Source organism: Planococcus citri, chromosome 5, assembly GCF_950023065.1.
Source record: "Planococcus citri chromosome 5, ihPlaCitr1.1, whole genome shotgun sequence".
In the NCBI taxonomy this organism is placed as follows: domain Eukaryota; kingdom Metazoa; phylum Arthropoda; class Insecta; order Hemiptera; family Pseudococcidae; genus Planococcus; species Planococcus citri.
The window spans coordinates 52104804-52123303 of record NC_088681.1 but is presented as its reverse complement, the minus strand read 5'-3'; the positions used below and the strand labels follow the sequence as shown (position 1 = coordinate 52123303).

The 18500-nt window shown below is 34.4% G+C and overlaps 2 protein-coding genes across 4 annotated transcripts in view; one reads left to right on the top strand and one right to left on the bottom strand.

The window, feature by feature from the left end:
• Positions 1-18500, top strand: part of LOC135846965 (cell adhesion molecule DSCAM-like) — a 640919-nt gene that overhangs the window by 262713 nt on the left and 359706 nt on the right. The gene's annotated exons all lie outside the window — the stretch shown is intronic.
• LOC135848658 (maltase 1-like) lies at positions 4261-8416 on the bottom strand. Its single transcript, XM_065368611.1, has 10 exons — positions 8079-8416; positions 7813-7992; positions 7568-7728; positions 7314-7439; positions 6957-7201; positions 6683-6878; positions 5636-5876; positions 5351-5546; positions 4714-4857; positions 4261-4636 (listed from the first exon to the last, which is right to left on the bottom strand). Exons 1-10 carry the CDS (start codon positions 8239-8241, stop codon positions 4492-4494), a joined length of 1797 nt encoding a protein of 598 aa, XP_065224683.1. The 5' UTR covers positions 8242-8416; the 3' UTR covers positions 4261-4491.

Below are 18500 nucleotides of genomic sequence, written 5' to 3'. Positions count from 1 at the left end.
TGAAAAATATTGATATGAGCACCTAAACCGATTGAAAGTGTTACAAATAAGCTTAGATGTCGAATTTCATTTTGACTCGATGAAAAATTCAAAAAGTCGCTGAAGGCTCCATAACAGCTGTAAATCATCATCAATCGACCCAAAACGTTGAAAAAGTTGTAATAACCAAATTTCATCATTTTAGGTACCTACGTCAATTTAATCGGATTTTGATCTTTTTTCATGGAAAATTGGCCGCCTAAATTGGAAAATTTAAAAATTCTTCAAAAATCGAGAAATGAATTTTAGCAGCTGAAATTCACGCTGTTTACACAGTTTATGGTTTTATCTCAATTTCCTTTTGTCCGGCCCAAAAATTGCTAAGCCGGTTTGAATACTTCCCTCGTGAGAACATAACTCATATTTTTTTTCACATAAGTATTCATCTCTTTTTTGCCAACATTAGAAATCCTCTTCTAATATAATTTTAATACCAGACAGGGCTCGACACACCAGGCCATAGTTCATCAGGGAGAAACAAGAGTATCATTTTAAACATAAATTGTATAGGCTACTATACTGCACGAGTACTTAATATTTGGATATTATTTGTCTAGGTAGGGTGTACCAACAACAACAACAACGATGCGGCAGTCTGCTATCTCGTAAAATAGCTCCGAGATGACGACTCGACGCGCCTAAATTGCGGTATAGTTTCACGGTTAGCATAAACCATACAACAATACCGCACATATGGGGTTTTACTCTTTTTGCCCCCTGCCCCCTCACCACCCTCATCCTACCTTCAAAGGCCGCCGTCGCCATACCATATCTTACGACGTATTCGTAAATTTGACTTGTACAACGCACATTATGTGTACCATGTAGTCTGCACATACACGATATTTTATGTATTTCGCAAGCTTCCAGCTTTTCAGTGCGGTGGGTCGGCCTCGTTTAATATATTTTCACGTTATATGAGAGAATAAGCGAAGAGAAAGAGAGACAATAAGGCACATAGGGAGAAAATATGTACATGTAGATGAAGAGAAGCTCTACTCGCAGGAAGGTACAGACTACAGAGAGATAGACTGACGAGTTGTAAGGCACACGCAATGTGCTCACGTGTGAACGTACCCTAATTGTTACGTCGTTACGCTCGTTATGTATTTTCAAATTAATCTATTTTCTGTCTGTCTTCTTTTCAATTTATATGTACCAGAATATCGGTCGTGAACTGCATAAAAAATATAACAAACCACCCTGTTATTATTTAGTCCTCAATTCCTACCCTCTACTCCTGTTCCTTCTGTAGAGACAATCATATATCGTATCGTGTTTGTCTCATTATAATTGCTTATGGTTATACTGCAGAATCGAAGGGGCAAAATGTAAATCACTTTTGAAGCGTGACAGGCTATAAACTGCCAACTTAATATGTCAAGGTGCTATACAACCATAGTCAGGGGTAAGGTCTGCTACATTCAGATACCACATACAACAGTTTTCAGATGATGGGTTGTATATGTATGTAGTGTGTCAAATCGTGTTTATGATTCGTGATAGTAGGTATATGTATTTCATGCAAGGGCTGATAGTAAATTTAGGAGAGAGAAAAAAAAAGAATGACACGAATATACGTACAAGGATGAAGTTAGTCGTCGCAACGAAGCCAAAACGGACGATTTGCGGAGGAAAAATGGAGAAGGTTTATTTCGTGTTCGATTTGATACCCAAAAATGATATTTTCATAGGTATCTAGCTACCTACCTACCTACCTACGTATTAAAATGTCATTTAATATACCTATACGAAGATATTATTCGTTGTAGATGTTGCTACCAACGATGAGGGTTAGATATACTTTATTTACGTTGTATTTATCCGGCAACTGTTTCAATAAACGTATTCTCAGAGCGCAAGCAGGTGAAAAATTACGTGAATACGACTTTCTGAGGGATTCAGTTTAGTTGTTATGATTGAATTCGTATCATATTACTCATGTATAATTGTACGAATGAAAATTCCATTATAGAAGGGATCGATTTTGGTTTCTTTTTCATTATTTTTATTATGTATTCCTTATTAAATTGAAGGAGGTCTGAGTACCTGCTCACTAAATTGAGTGTTCATTGATAATGGTCGAAGTATGATACTGTTCATTGATTTTTTTCTTTTTCGAAATTATTCAAGATGCTAATTCCGAACACCTACCACAATCAGTGTAGCCATTTTGGAATATAGGTAAATACTTATGCCAGAACTTGTACAACTTACAAGTCCATGGCGCGGTAAATTACAGTACTGGATCTAAAGGAAACAGCCCACTCCTTAAAACCCTTCAGAAGAGATCATTTTGAAAAATCGTGATTTCTATCCACCATACCCTCCCCTCTTCTGGTGCTTTTAAATCAAAAATTGGAATGTTTCAATTCATCAGGCAACACTTCTAGATCTTATAAGGAATTGTTTTTCATATCCTTATAAAGTTTTACTTATTTTAAACATTATTTTTGAAGTGGGAAAGCTCATTTTTCAGACTTTGACTCTTTGATCACATTGAACTGTTCAAAACATTTTTTTGAAATTTCAATTTTTAAAAAAAGAGTTAAAAACAAATTTTATAACTGATTTTGAAATTTTGAAAATTTTGAAAATCAAATTTGAGGTTTATCTACATTTTTTCAAAATCTGATTTTAAAATGTAATTTTTGAAAATTTTGAAATTTCTGGTTTATCTTTCTGCATTTTTTTAGAATTGGATTCCCGAAATGGAAATAATTCTAAATTCAATTCTCAAGGATTTTGAAACAATAAGAGATGAAAAAAATTTAAATTTTGTTTCAAAGCTTCGCGTGCCAAATTCAAAACTTCAAGATTCTGATTTTTCACATTTTCAGTGATAGAAACTATGATACGTATAAATCTCTAAGTATAAAAAAAAATAAAATATAAAAATTTAGAAATTTAGAAAATCTGGTTGGAAAATTTTGAAATTAGGTATTATAAAAATTTGATCAACAATTTTTTTTAGTTATTTCTATTTAAAATTTCAATGCACAAAGCTGTGAAACGAACTTGAAAATTTTTCATGTGAACATTTTAAAAGTGTATTAAAATTGTACCTACAGCAAAACACGAAAAATGACAAAAATTTCAGCGAACACTGTCAAAATAAAGAAAAAGTTGTAAAAAAAATCGTTGAAACTGCTTCAAACACCATTCATCATCGAAAATTGAATGAGATTTTTGTAAAATTTCTATAGTTTCAACGGAGTTATTTTCAGCGATTCTCAAGCAGGTAGGTATTTTCAACAGTTGTTAGTTTTTACAGCATTTAACACTTTTTCATGCACTTTGGACAACTTTCATTGAAATTTCAGCAGTTTATGATAATTTTCACTAAGTATTGTTTATTTTTATTTTTATTTTTTTTATTTTTTTTTTTTTTTTTTTTTGAGAGAGAGAGGAGATAAATTGTTTTCACATCATGTTGACAAGTCTTCGATACTTTTTCACACATTTTTGGCAATTTTTACTGAAACATTTGACCGTAAATTTCAAAAGTGTTTTACTGAAATTATTTTTTTCTTGTTTTTTGCTATTACTTTTTGGTAGTTTTCAGTAATTTTACATAATTTTTAATTTTTAGTGTTTTTGTATCATTCTAAAGGATTTTTATTGCTTTTTGGACAACTTTCATCTTAGTTTTGGCGGTTTTAGGCAATTTTCAATTCTTCCATTTTTTCAAAGCGTTTAGGTAGGTGATTTTATGCACTTTGAAAATTTTTTCGTCGAGAAACTCAAATCCTCTTACAATTAGTTGTCCACCATATTTTTTGTAAAAATTTTTGAAAAAAAGTTCATACGTCATTCCAATATTTTTCCTGCAATAAATGGCTCCTGTAATGAAATTTGGTTGTATTCTGTTGACCAAAAAAAAAACAACTTTGCTTGAAAAGGTGCACAGTTTTAGGTTTGACGTCAGCAATGTGACAGTCTATTGAAAGTTCTACACTTACCTATCTATAAACATCAAGTACTTGCGTAGGTAGTTACTAGTTAGATGGTACTCATCGTGTTGTAAAAGGTCATTCATGTCGATAGTGTGGTGGAAATTACCAGCTCCGATAGACTAAACACTGATCGGCTCATACATTTAAAGCATGATGTGAAGAAATCATGCATAACTATCGGCCACTTGTCATTATTACGTCTGGCTTATTAAAATGAGTCACATCAAAATTTGAAAAACTGCACTTACGCACTGCTCTCAAATTCAAGGCGATTGTTGTTACGAGGTACTTTAATTTTATTGTTAAAAAAATGTTATATTATCACACATACTCTTCTACAGATAAAGATACTACTGTTCAAGTATGATGATTGCGTATCATGCGATTAACATAATATACCTAATTATGTAGATACGATTGATTGATTGATTGATGGCAGTGTGGAAAATCTGCTAGGTACCTATGTACTTGGATATAAAGCTACGTTTTAGATTTATCATGAGCTCGTGCTTATTCTGGGATCGATTAATTGCGTTCCAAATTTTGGAGATTCAGTTTGAACTTTGGTAGATAGAACGATGGCTGATAAAGGCCTCATTGAGAAGATTTTCGGGAACTTTGGTATGCTTCGGATTTGATCTCTGTGAAAATTAAGAATCGAGATGTAGACAAATATGTACATAGCCCGAGTAGATAAATAGGAATGATTTGCACGTACCCTTTTACATATCCTGCGTTAACGCTGGCTACCACTACTTCTAAATTCGATGGTAAGTCGCTGATGACGTCGTGTAAATCAATAAGTTCGATTTCAGTGCCCAAATTCAGAACTGTTATGTATGTTTCGTGCTTGTTATATGATCTGCGAAGTGGTATGAAAAATATAGAGAATTAATGAAGCTGATCAAAGAGATATGATCAGACCCCTGATCAAACAGATCTGAACAGGTTTAATCAAATAAATCCCTTCAGATCTGATCACGCAGATTTCATCAGAATAGCAATCAGAGCTGATAAAACATAGGTACCTACTTATGTAATAAGATCTGATCAAATAAATTTAATCAAATCTGATCAAACTGATCCAATCTAATCTGATCAGTGATTAAATAGATCAAACAGATTTAATCACATCTGATTAAATATACTAACTGAATCTGATGAAAAAGATCCAATCAGATCTGATAATTTTTTTCTCAGTAAGTCAGTAGGTACCTATATGATTTTAATCAGATCTGTTTCCTGATCTGATCAGATCCTATACAATTTCCTCGCAGGGAAACTGGAAGATGATCTGATCTGATATAAAATAGATTTATCATGGATCAAGTGGAGAATCCTCGAACCTAACCTACCTGGTGAATGTGTAGACCCATTCAGAAACAATGTACGATTTAAAATCTCCACTTTTCATAGTTTTTCTTTTCCTAATTTGCGACAGTTCTTTAAACGAATTGTATCTGCTAACTTTTTCTGATTTTTGCCTCTCAACGTTGGTTTTCCAGTAATTCGGATGTACAGGGAGCCAAGACTTGTACCTCGATGTGAATCCTGATGGTTTTAAATTTTGATTAATTGTATAAATGAAACCATGTGAAAACACCCCAGTGGGGATCAAAAGTAGTGAAAATGATTCTAACCTGAATTCATCGTATCATCCCATTGCATCGGTAGTCGTTCTCCATCCCTGCTAGCTCCTGTTGCACCATCATTATTCTCGTCTTTCCTCTGATCCTTTCGAACATGGCTGTTGGTCATACCGATTTCTTGTCCATAATAGACGCATGCTACTCCTGGCAACATCATTATTGTGATGGTTACTATGTCCATGTACTCTTCACATAATCTGGTGCCTATTCTGAAGTTATCGTGGTTTTCTGCCTGGTTTTTTGAACAAGATTGGAGTAAGTAACAGTGTCGTTAGTGGAAAAAGAACATTGATAGGGATACTTATTTGCAGAAATTCTAACAACGGAACATTTTGAACTCACACTCTGCAATTTGAACCAAACCAAACGAAATCAAAAGAGTATGCCTTAAAATCCCTGGAACCTAAATTTCAGGTGCTGAAGTTCATTTTTGGATTTTTGGCGAATTTTTGAATATACTTGAAAAATTCAAAATAATATGGGTTTTAAGGACAATTTTTCAACTTTAATTTCATGAAATAAATTTTTTTTGAGAAAATTGAATCAATGTGAATGATTGATTGTCCAATTCAACTTCCATTACGATCAACAACTGCCAGTTTTAGGCTATTTTGGAGCCTCCATTACTTTTTTAATTTTCTCCAGAAATTTCAAATGGCTTTGGAAGAGCCAAAAAAAAACCTCGAGCTTCTATAATTTTAGTTTTAACCTTCGCAGATGTGATTTGGATTTCATGGAAAAAATTTAAAAGTCGTCGGAAGCTCTTGAATGGCTCAAAAAATTATTCACATTAATTCACTTGACTCAAAAAATTATTATTTCAGGAAAAAGTTTTAAAATAAACCTTGATGCAGCTTTTTGGAATTTTTAAAATTTTCAAAAATTCGCTAAAACCCTAAAAATGAATTTTAGCATTTCAAATCTTGATTAGGAAATTTTTAAGACATTCTTTCTTAATCTACAAATACTTAGTTTAGTTTCATTCAAATCAGAAGGACACAATTTCAAAAGTTTCCTTTGTAAGAAAAAGTGACTTACCATCCAATTCGGAGTTGCACCTTTAGGCATATTTTTCAACCATTGCGATATTAAATTATTATAAGACTCAGCGTTTAAGAAACTGTTCAGTTGGACAAATGCAAAATTAAACGGAAAATTAGCTACGGTATGATCTTCCGAACCATAGTACGCCATAGTGTTGGTTCTACTTGTATACGCTTCGGCTACCAAAATTCTGAAATTAGACACACAAAATCAGGCCCTGAAAATATTTGGAATTTAGTACCTATTGAGAATCTTTGTAAAAACTCACTTTTCGTATTCTTGTTTTCTTCCCATGCTATATTGGTCGACGAAATCCCTAAGTTCGTGTATAAATTCGTAACTTTCAGGCAAATCAGTCGTGTAAATGTGTTTCAAATCTTTATATAATGTAACCTCCTTCTTGTTTGGATTCGATAATGGTTCGTCTCTTAATTGCTCATCTTCGATGAAATGCTTCGTTGCATCAAGTCGAAAGCCAGCCACGCCTCGATCCATCCAAAATTTCATAATTTTCTGGAATAAATCGTGAAAATGTTATTCTTACGATTGGCTCTAATTTTAATAATATTTATTATGCCCTTTACTTATTTTGAAAAATTGAATAGGTATTTTATGTTAAGCTTACTTTTATTTCTTTTTTCAATTCGACACTTCGTAAGTTGAAATCTGGCTCTCCGACGGCGAACTGATGGAAATAGAATTGGCCTCTTTTTTCATTCCATTCCCAACCGCAGCCTTCGAATATACTCAGCTGTGTGATTTTAAAAAAATGTTATCAATGAAATATGTACCTAGTCATTATGTATTTATGTAGGCAGATGTACCTATTTATATGAATTTTTAACTCAAAGTCAAGATATCTATTTGTTATTTGCTTACCCAGTTATTTGGTGGGATAGGTTTTCCATCATTGTCGATTCCTTTTGGATCAGCCCAAACGTAGAAATCAGTGTAAGGGTTGATTCTGTCGATAGATTTCTTGAACCAAGAATGTTCATCGCTGCTGTGATTGATCACGAAGTCACTGATCAGTTTCAAACCTAAAAAAAGATTTTCAAATTGTACATTCCCAGATTCAAAAAATTCATCAAAAAAAGATTAAAATTATAGCATTTAACACTCACCTCGACGTTTCATACCACTCATCAATTCGTCAAAATCTTCCATTGTACCGAATATGGGATCAATGTCGACGTAGTCGTAAATATCAAATCCTAAATCTCTCATTGGCGAACGAAAGAATGATGAGATGTAAACCGTCTCAATTCCCAAGTCGACAAAATGATCGAGTTTTTTCGTAATTCCTGAAATATTGCAAAAAGATTTATTTACAAAAAAAAATTACATTGATTGATTTTAATTATTTAAATTTATATCTTATCTACAATACCTTTAATATCGCCAATACCATCTCCATTGCTGTCTTTGAAAGACGGTATGTAAATTTCGTACAAAATTGTATGTTTCCACCAATCTGTATCAAAATTTGACAAAGTGTTGCCTGCAGTAATCAAAACTGAAATGATCAAAAACTTGAAATTAACGTCGAACATTCTGCTTTCTTTTTCGCCACACACTCGACACTGGACTGGAAACTAAAGAGTAAAGAGTGTAATGAGACTCGAGGCAATCGCTGAAATAATTTATAGGTGCTTTCTTCGAATTGTTTTCGATTGATTGATTAATTTTTCAACAAATAATGAAAATAACAACTTGAAATATTAAGTAAATCATTCTTATGTGCGTCTAACAAGTGTCAAACACTCGAGCATCCTACGTCTGAGTACTCGGATCCAGTTACATGTTTAATATTAATTCATAATTTTCCTCCACTCGAAATCTTCGCTGAAGAATGAAGCAATTCTTTTATCTATAAGAATCACGTATGCAGCGTACTTTAATACGTGTTCACTCTATGAGCATATGAAGTCCCACAGTCCATGGTTTTGTGTTGTCTAAAGGATTATAACGATGCATGTAAATCCAATATTCATTTCGCAACTATGTTAATAGACGTTAGATACTTGTAATTTTCCAATTTCATGAGATATAGTAGTTGCATCGTCTTTACACAGCAGGGATATTTTAGGAATTTATTTCCAAGAAAATATTATAGGATTAGGTTTGTACCTATCATATTGTAAAATTCAGTCAATTCAAAGCCTGCACTGATTTATTATTAATGGTTAGAATATGATACGTTGCAAAAAATGCAGTGGACCCCTTCATTTTGAGTTGAAAATCACTCAGAAAAATTTTTAGTTTTGGAGATGTCCCAGAAGGGGGGAATATATGAGTCCTCAAAGAAGGGGAATTTTCGAGAAAAAAATGGGGTTTCTGCTCTTCAAAAAACATAAATCCACAATAATCATCCCATCACCTTTTTTAATTGATTTGAAATTTTTCCACTTTCTCGCTTGTTTAAGGTTCAATTACCATAATTCTCATTGAATAAATTGTACATCGAGATTCCATTCTTTTTACTTGAAAGAAAAGAAATCTGCGATTGTTGGTAACCATGAATATTTCAAACTAAGCTAGCGGAATTCTCATCCAAACCCTTCTTTAACCCTATCTATTTGTACTTGCGAAATGCTCAGATTGTCTGATTTTCTCGACCTTTGGGCTTTGATATTCGATAAGTCTGTACAATTCGATGATTAATGTTTCGTTGGAAACATAATACGAGTAATGCGCTATCAGAAGCTGCAGCAGTCGAGAAGTGTGCCGTAGACGAAGGCGAAAAGGACGACAGTTGACATCATCCCTCGAAGATGGAATCGCGTTCGACATTTCCTTCTGCTTGTTTTTTTGTCGCATGCGTAACGACTGGAACCCCTATGGTTTTTTTTAAAGGTCTTCAGATTACTAACGTATTATAATTTATGTGCGTTGAAAAGATGACGAACGTTCTCGCGCCCTACATTTAAAAATACTCGACTTATGTAGGTATCCTTTAATTCGTATCGTCGTCATCGTCGTCATCGTTGTGTGGTCGTTTTTCCGCAATTAAATTTGATTCTTCGTTTAATTATCATGTTCGAGAGATAGGGAGCGATGAAATTATCCGAATTATTAGTAGGCAGATATACGTATCTATCCTTACTGTACGTTATGTCGTATTTTGACAGATGAGTCTAGTCTTCCTCTCGTGAGTCGAGCTTTTGTAGATTGGTATATGATATCAGCGTTTGCTCCTTGATAAGTAAAATAATCATCGATAATCCAATGAAATTTAAATCACGCGTCTAAAGACTCGATAATGATACTCGAGTTGATAGAAATAGGTAAATTGGATATTTATTATGCAGCTTGCTAGCTTCAAACATATATTTTCGAATACGAATAGATTTTGATGTTCATTAATTGAAAGCCACGTTCTGTGAGGTTTTCAGAGCACAGATCGTTAAATGCTCCTCTGTAGGTAAATATGTGTGTACTACATGTGCTGAAAGTTGATGTTACCAAACACAAATATCAAAATACATACGATAAAAAAATTCACCCCCTTGGGAGCCAAAAAGAAACAAATAAAGTAAACAAGGAGCAATACTATACATAAATCAGGTATGTAATAAATTAGTATCGAACAAAATTTTTCGAACGTTTTTGCAAATTGCAATTCCATACCAGGACGACGAGATGGGGAAGTGAGAGGGAAACGTTACCAGGTAAAATTAACGTTATATACAGGGAATGGGTTTTCGAGCAATAATGAGAATAGTTATTGGTGTATTTTCTCATTCTGTGTGCACACCTCACCTAGGTACTAAGCAGCGAATACCTTGACTCAACCAACCCACGTATATAGCTATACGATATTACGAGTACATAAAACTTACACTGTATAAAAGTTACAAAAGCTTTGCAGCTTTCAAAGCAGGTGAAAGCTATACGCTGTAGCAAACTTTATATACGCGCGTAATTTTTCAACGCTTCGTAAAACCGCGTTGAAAGAGGCGCTTTCATAAAATGCTCGTTTTCGATGGCTTAGAATGAGGTTTTTAACCCGAGTGTATCGTGGTGTATGGATAATTTTGGGTTAATGTGATGTTTATGCACATACTTACTGGGTGTGCCCTGCCATTTGATATGGCCAATGATTCACCTGCGAATGTGGCAATTCAAACTGCACCCGGGTTACTTGAGTTGCCGACCTGGAAAAATTAAGGGGTGAAGTTATGAGAAACATTAATTTTGATTCTTCAAGGGGGCATAATTCCTTTAAATTTTTCAAATTCTTTTACATCCTCAACTTTTGACATGGGCTATAAATACCCTATGTGCACGTTTGGCACTCAGGACGGACGTAGTGTCAGCGGAAAAGTGCTAGTTGAAACATACAAAATTCATATTTGACTGTATTGTGACTTCTTGAATATAGATTCACCAAGCAGTGACAAAATGTGATTGATTTTGCACCTGGTGACTTTTGTTGAATCTTGGTGACTTTCGGTGAATCTGTCACCAAGAAATCACCAAAATATAGAAAATGCATATTTTACTGTATTCATGGTGACGGATTCAACAAGCAAGGATCACATGTTATCGATTTTGTACTTTGTGACTTTTGGTGAATTTTGTTGACTTTTTGTGAATCTGTCATGAAGAAGTCACAATTACTTGGAAAATTCATACTTTACTATCTGGTGACTTCTTGGTGACTGATTCACCAAGCAGTGATCATATACATATGTGATCGATTTTGCACTTGGTGACTTGTGGTGAATCTGTCACCAAGAAGTCATCAAAACACAGAAAATTCATACTTGACCATCTGGTGACTTCTTGAATATAGATTCATCAAACAGTGACCAAATGTGAATGATTTTGGACCTGGTGACTTTTGTTGAATCCAGGTGAATTTTGGTCAATCTGTCACCAAGAAGTCACCATAACTGGAAAATTCATATTTTACTACATAAGCTGGTGACGTCTTGGTGACAGATTTGACCAGTTTACCATTTATGATCAATTTTCAACTTTTGGCGTCACCAAAAAGCCACCTAAACATAGAAAATTCCTATTTGACTGTCTAGTGACCTCTTGACGTTAGCAGTGACAATTTTTGATCGATTTTGGTATTTGTGACTTTTGGTGAATCTTGGTGGCCTTTGTTGAGTCTTGGTGACTTTTGGTAAATCAGTTACCAAAAAGTCACCAAAACATGGAAAATTATTCAAGTTTGCCTGTCTAGTAACTTCTTGACTTGAGTGACAGAATCACCAAGCAGTGACCATTTTCAGTCAATATTGTACTTGATGACTATGGGTGAATTCTGGTTACTTTTGGTGAATCATTCGCCAAAAAGTCAGACAATTCATATTTGACTATTATTTAGTGACTTGTTGGCAACAGATTCACCAAGCAGTGACCATTCATGATCAATTTTGAACTTCGTGACTATACTGTAATGGTACATATGAAATTGGGAATGAGAAGAGCTGATGAGTCCTTAAGTCATAACATACATATATTTGATAACAATAAATAACAACCGAAAATAATAACAAATGTAGAACAAGTGGACGCGTATTTCTTACAGAGAGCCGGTACATAACTCCCCCTCCAGCAGAGGAGCCACAATTTCAAAAAACAATGACACAGAATGAATCGATTTTGAATTGGTTATACTTGAATCGGTCAGTATGGAAAGGTAACAAGTCACATTTTTGAAAAAAAAATTTTTGCGGAAATGGGGGTTTCAAAGCACGGCGGATCGACTGGTGATGTCAGATTTCCGCAAAACTGCCGGGAAAGTGGTATTTGGGCGCAGAAAAAGGGCGGATCCACATTTATGACTTTTTTGTAAAATGTTTTAAATTCCTTGAAAAATAACTAAGGTAAAGTACCAGTTGCGGATATCGACACCAGTTATGGATAATCATTTTGTGGCGCTCTATGTGACCAAAAAAAAAAAAAAAAATTATATCTTTTTCTTTGTCATCAGGTTAACATGTGTACAGCTTTACATCGTGATTCTCAACTCCGAAGTCCTAATAAAAAAATTCTGAAATAAAAGTGCAAAATTTTCGGTGATTTTCGAGGTGTTTCATTTTGTAAAATTTTGAAAAAATGGAAAAAGGTAAATAAATTTGTTATTTTTTGCGGTTGATGGACTATTCTGATAGCAAATAAGTCAAAGAATCCGTTTTTGAGGGTTTCAAAATTTTTCGCGAATGTTTAGTCACATTGGTACATACTTATTTGATGAGGTATAAAATGTGTGATAATTGAGCATGTTTTCAAATTTGGAGAACTAGTGTGGCTTAAACATTACTTATTTATGGTGTAGACTGTATTTCGGGTAATTTTTTTTCTAAATTTGAAAAAAAATTTCTATCCTCAAGCGGGGCCTATCCGCAACCGGGCCCCAAATTTTTTAGTTCAGACCTATCCTCAACCGGGCTTTCATTTTATCGATCAATTTAGAGAAAATAGACGCATTTGGGCGCTATGGCCAGTTGAAATTTGATGTCATCATAGAGTATGCTGATTTATTCACTTATTCAAGTGTTCTGAAAACAATTTTTTCTTGATTTTTTAATAATTTTTTCTTTACGTTTTCATAGCCTTGATTGTTCTTAATTACAATAAAACACGTTTTATAGCAAAATAGCACCAAATTTGAACTTATTCCAGATGGGGCCCGGTTGCGGATAATGGATTTTTCTATCCTCAATTGGTACCTACTTTTTTTTTTCTTGAAAAACTTGGAACCAAAAAATTTTTTTTCTGTTCCGACAAGATAGCATGATAGTTTAGGGTGTATTCAACGCTTGTATTTTTTTTTCATAAGAAATGGTTGAATTATCCGCAACCGGACTTCGGGCCCGGTTGCGGATAATTTGAGGGTTTTTTGGATGGCTCTGTAAAATAGAGGTTTCGATAAAAAAATTGTTTTTCATATATTTTGTGCAGAAAGCTTCACTTTACACATACAAACCATCAGATTGGAAAAAGGTTCAAAATTGGGCCCAAAAAAAATTGTTGAAAAAACCTATCCATAACTGGTACTTTACCTTAACATTTTTGAGAAGACCATTTTTTGAAATTTAAGTTAACCTCTGAACTGAAAAATGATGAAAAAATTAACAACTTCGGCAAAAAGTCTTAGAACTCAAGGGGTTTTTGGTCAATTTAAATGAGATAGCAGTCTAAATGATGTACTTAGATGTAGAATCAAGCCCCATTCGTGCCCGAGAAATTTCAAAAGAAATTTTGTTGATTGAGTGCAGAAAGGGTCTAAGTCCCATTTGTTTAGGCAGCAACAGCACCGGCGCACGTGAATATTTTTTTTTGGAAACTGCGCTAAAAGTTGTGTCTTGGGGTCCTCTTTCAATGACCTTAAGCATGTTTACTAAAATTTTTTGATTTTTGAATGAATCAGTTTTTTGTTATTCCTGAAAAACGCAAAAATGGACTTATCCCCTTTCCGTACTGACCGATTCACTTATATAGTCAATGACTGATGTTGAAATTTGTTGATTCTGAAGAAAGAATGTTGATTCAGGATGATTGAGGTTGCATCTATGAGAATGTGTGACCTGTTTGCAACTTCTGAACTACTGGAGACTGACAGTTGAATCGTTGATATTTGCATTAAGATTGTAGCATGTTGAACCGTCTGATGAGGCGAGTGAATTTTGGCAAAGCTTTTGGGGCTCACTACTCCACATTGTTTCGGATTCTTGCACCCAGGCTGATCATATTTTGTGGATTGAAGTCGAAATTATTCTGGCCAAAGTGGCGTCGATGATTTTGCTGTCGATGTCGTCGTTGTAGTTGTTGAGAATGATTGAATTGAAGGTTTACTTACAAATGATTTTGTCTTTGATACACATTACTGGTTTAGGAATGGCGTACTCCATCTCTGTGTTGAGTAGGCGTTCCCACGTTGTGATCACCAATTTGTACCATAATGGTACATATGAAATTGAAAATGAGAAGAGCTAATGAGTCGTTGAGTTGTAACGTGTACATATATTTGATAACATTGAATAACAACCAAAAATAATAACAAACGTTTCTGGTAACTAGAATGAGCGGCCGAGTATTTCATACAGAGAGCTACTACAGTGACTTTTGGTGAATCAGTCATCAAAAAGTCACTGAAACACAGAAAATTCATATTTTACTATCTGGTGACTTCCTGGTGATAGACTCACCAAGCAGTGACCATTGGTGATTAATTTTGTACTTTATGACTTTTGGTGAATTCTTGGGATTTTTGATAATCATTCTTCAAAAAGTTACCAAAACATAGAAGATTCATATTTGACTGTCAAATGACTTCTTGGTGCAAGCAGTGACCATTTTTGATCGATTTTGGACTTTGTGACCTTTGGTGAATTTTGATGGCTTTTGGTGAATCAGTCACCAAAAAGTCATTGAAACACAGAAAATTCATATTTGACAGTATGGTGACTTCTTGGTGACAGATTCACCTAGCAGTGACCATTTTTAATCGATTTTGAACTTTATGACTTTTGTTGAATCATTGTGACTTATTCGCCAAGCAGTGATCATTGTAATTGATTTTGTACTTCCTGACTTCTGTTGAAGCTTTGTTACTTTTGGTGAATCCGTCACCATGAAATCGCTGTTGAATCGGTTATTCTAGAAATGATTATAATGATAAGATGATTGATCGCTTTTCAAAGCGTTGGAAAATTGATTATGTCGGACTGCAAAATTTAGGTGGTGTGATTTTCAAGGTGCGGGTGGGGGGTAATTCATCAAACGCTTTGGGGTATTTCGGCACCACTGGTCACCCTGCTCTCGTACCTTAGTCTTTTTGCCCAAACTTTATCTCCGTCATAAATTCATAATAACTCTTAAAAACACATCGCGAAGCTTCGGCGCTATCGCTATACTCACTCTGACGATTAAAATCGAGAAAAAAAACAAGATTATAATAGCTTCATTATTCGACATCAGCGGCCGACGAGCTTCTCATTACTCTGCGACCGCCTTTCGATTCTCGACTCGGAATATAATCGAGCACAGCACGGTATGGTATCCAACATCTAATGACAACTCATTACAATCGCAGTATACAACAAATGGGCTGAGCTGCTTCAAATCTACGCGGATTTTCGAATTTATATACGCGAAGGCGAAATATCGAAGACAGGGTGACGAAGGGTCGCATACGTCGCCGCAGCACCGTTGAATAACGAGAACGGTCTGCGTGTAGCCCATTTGTAGACGAATGTTTTCTCTAATTATACATTTTATTATTAAATATTCCATTATATTTCTGTTTTAAATTATCATCGTCGTCGACGACGGCTGCCTCATCACGTCCGACGAGAAGAAGGTGTCGGGGAGTAGCCATATTCTTCTTCAACTTCGACGCAGTTCCTTCTTTCGAATTGAGAATATTTTCTTTTTATCGTATTTTCTCGCCTTTACGAGTATTTTTGTTCCTTAGGATTGTAATTTTCGATTAGAAACAATCACGGATTAAGCGACGAGGGATTCCGACTTTACAATTTAATTTATAGGCAGGTAGTGCTCATTTTGTTCGCAATTAATTTCAAATCGAGGATTTGTAGATTTTTCGATGAGTTTGACAATCGGTTGAATGACATTTTTATAGAAAATGCCTGAACCATTAACCAATCAAATTTTCCTTCGATTGTTGAATTTTGTTTTCTCGAGAAAATCTAATCAGTGTTCTGAACGAGGCTCTAAAAAATGTTGAAATGAGCATTTCAAAAAGCCTCAATTCTGCGTTCAACAAAGAAATTTTGAAGAATAAATTCACAAGGTCGAAGTCAAAGAGCGAGTATAAAACCAACAAACTGAGATAGCTGAAACTGAGCATTGATATCTCAATTCAAAAAGAATACAACCTCTACTCCTCTTATCTGTTCATCTTTCCGAATCTCGGAAACATTCAAACCATAGAATCTGTTTTTATACACTTTATTAGAGAAAAAAACCGACTTAGGAATAGAAAATCGCAGACAGGCATTGAAAAAATACACAGGAACGAGAGAGAAAAATCCTACCTGCACGTTTACCCTTTTTCCAGTTTGTTGACTCGTTGTCGTTGTCGTCATCGTCTTCGGCTGTTTCCACAATGAATTGCTTTTCAATTGAAAGCAAGAATGGAGACGGAAATTAAAATCCATTTTGCACAGTCTTGTTTCATTTCTATTCTTTTATTTTTCAGGGATTTCCGTGTTGTGTTTTTTTTTATTCCTCTACTTGCTTGTGTATTCATTTGTACCAATGTAGTCCTTTTCATTCTCTTCGTCTCCTGGCTCCTTCTCTACCTCTTGTCAGCCTGCTCGTCCGTTCTCGTTCCACGAATTTAAATAATTTGCCAACGAGGCTGCGTTTTTTTTTATTCTCGGAGTTGTTTTTGTTACTCTTTCTTTTTCTGAATTCGTTTCTGTGATCTTAATAGGGTGAAGTCGAGAGGGTTAATAGTGTGATTGGAGTAGAACTTGGCGAAGGAGCGGGGGTTAATTGATGTTTGCTTTTTTTACGCTTGTTTCTTTTAGTAAATTGTTTTTTTGAAAATGAGTATAAAAGGGGGAAAATGCAATTTCAAGTTGATTTTTTTTGTAAGAATTGATTATATTTTTTTTCGCATTTGCAGGACATTTGTGTAATCATTATAGATTGAAAAATAATTTTGGTTTTCTTAGGATAATTTTTCAATATTTTACCAGAGAGGTGTCTCAACTGAGGGAAAATTTGTTGAGCAAAACAAAACTAGATCAACAGAAGGGACCTACACCCACTACAATAGGCACTTCAGTAATTTTCGTATTTATGAGATAGTTATCTCAATTTCTACTTGTCCTCTTTCCATAACTTGCATAATATGTTACATAAAATGTGAGAAAATATTGAAGAACGTTCAGTTCAATAAAATTTTAAAATCGTTGAAAACTGGGCATTTTTCAATATTTTTTGCGCGAGAATTAGGTAGAGGAAAATATGTAAAAGCTCCTTTTGTATTTCCAAAGCTTTTATTCTCCCACCCCCTAATTATCCTCGAAATTTTGCAGAAATCTTCATGTTTGACCCTAAAACCAAAGAATACACCAATTTTGGATCCATTGGAGAAAATCAAATATGACTTACTTACATAATATGTACCTACTTATTGCATATGAGACTGCGGAAGTGAATGGAGATAAATTTCTTAAGCTATTCTCAAAATATTCGATTGATATCAACTAATCCAACATTGTATTTTTTTTTCTTTATTTCAGGTGAGTGCATGTTTGGATTTACACCGCAACGGTGATGAATTATGTTGTAATCTGTTCTTAAAAATGACAAAAATGAGTAAGTCATTTTTTACCTAGTACACTTAATACCAAAAATCTCTCAGAAAGTGATCATCTACATAATAAAGTGGACCAATTACATTATGATTAAGTATTCTCACATCATCTTCATTTATGAATTATTAACACTTTTGTACCTACATTTTTGTATAAATCGTTTTAATGTTTGATACAAAATTCGATTTAACAGCAATTGATCTTATATTTACAAAGCATTCTTAATCTAATGATACATTTACAAACTTCCCATTAACTGGTCCGTTTGGCTGATCAAGTGAATCTGCAGTTGGTACCGAATTCAAATCATCTTGCTTTTTTGGTTTCAATAACTCGTGCGCCACTTTTTCGATATCTTTGTGCTTGTCAACGTAATCATAATCAAGAGTTTGTTTGTTATAAAATGGAAATTGCTTCAAATCCAAAACTCCTGACTTAATCGTATCGTGTTTCACCGTTCCAAAATGCGTCAATTTTTTTTTTAGTTCTCCTTCAAGTTG

Coding starts and splice junctions, on each gene's coding strand:
- LOC135848658 (XM_065368611.1), bottom strand. CDS start 8,241: ATGTTCGACGTTAATTTCAAGTTTTTGATCATTTCAGTTTTGATTACT. Junction 7,202..7,313: donor AATTGAAAAAAGAAATAAAA/GTAAGCTTAACA, acceptor GATTTATTCCAG/AAAATTATGAAATTTTGGAT. Junction 6,879..6,956: donor AGAAAACAAGAATACGAAAA/GTGAGTTTTTAC, acceptor GTCTAATTTCAG/AATTTTGGTAGCCGAAGCGT.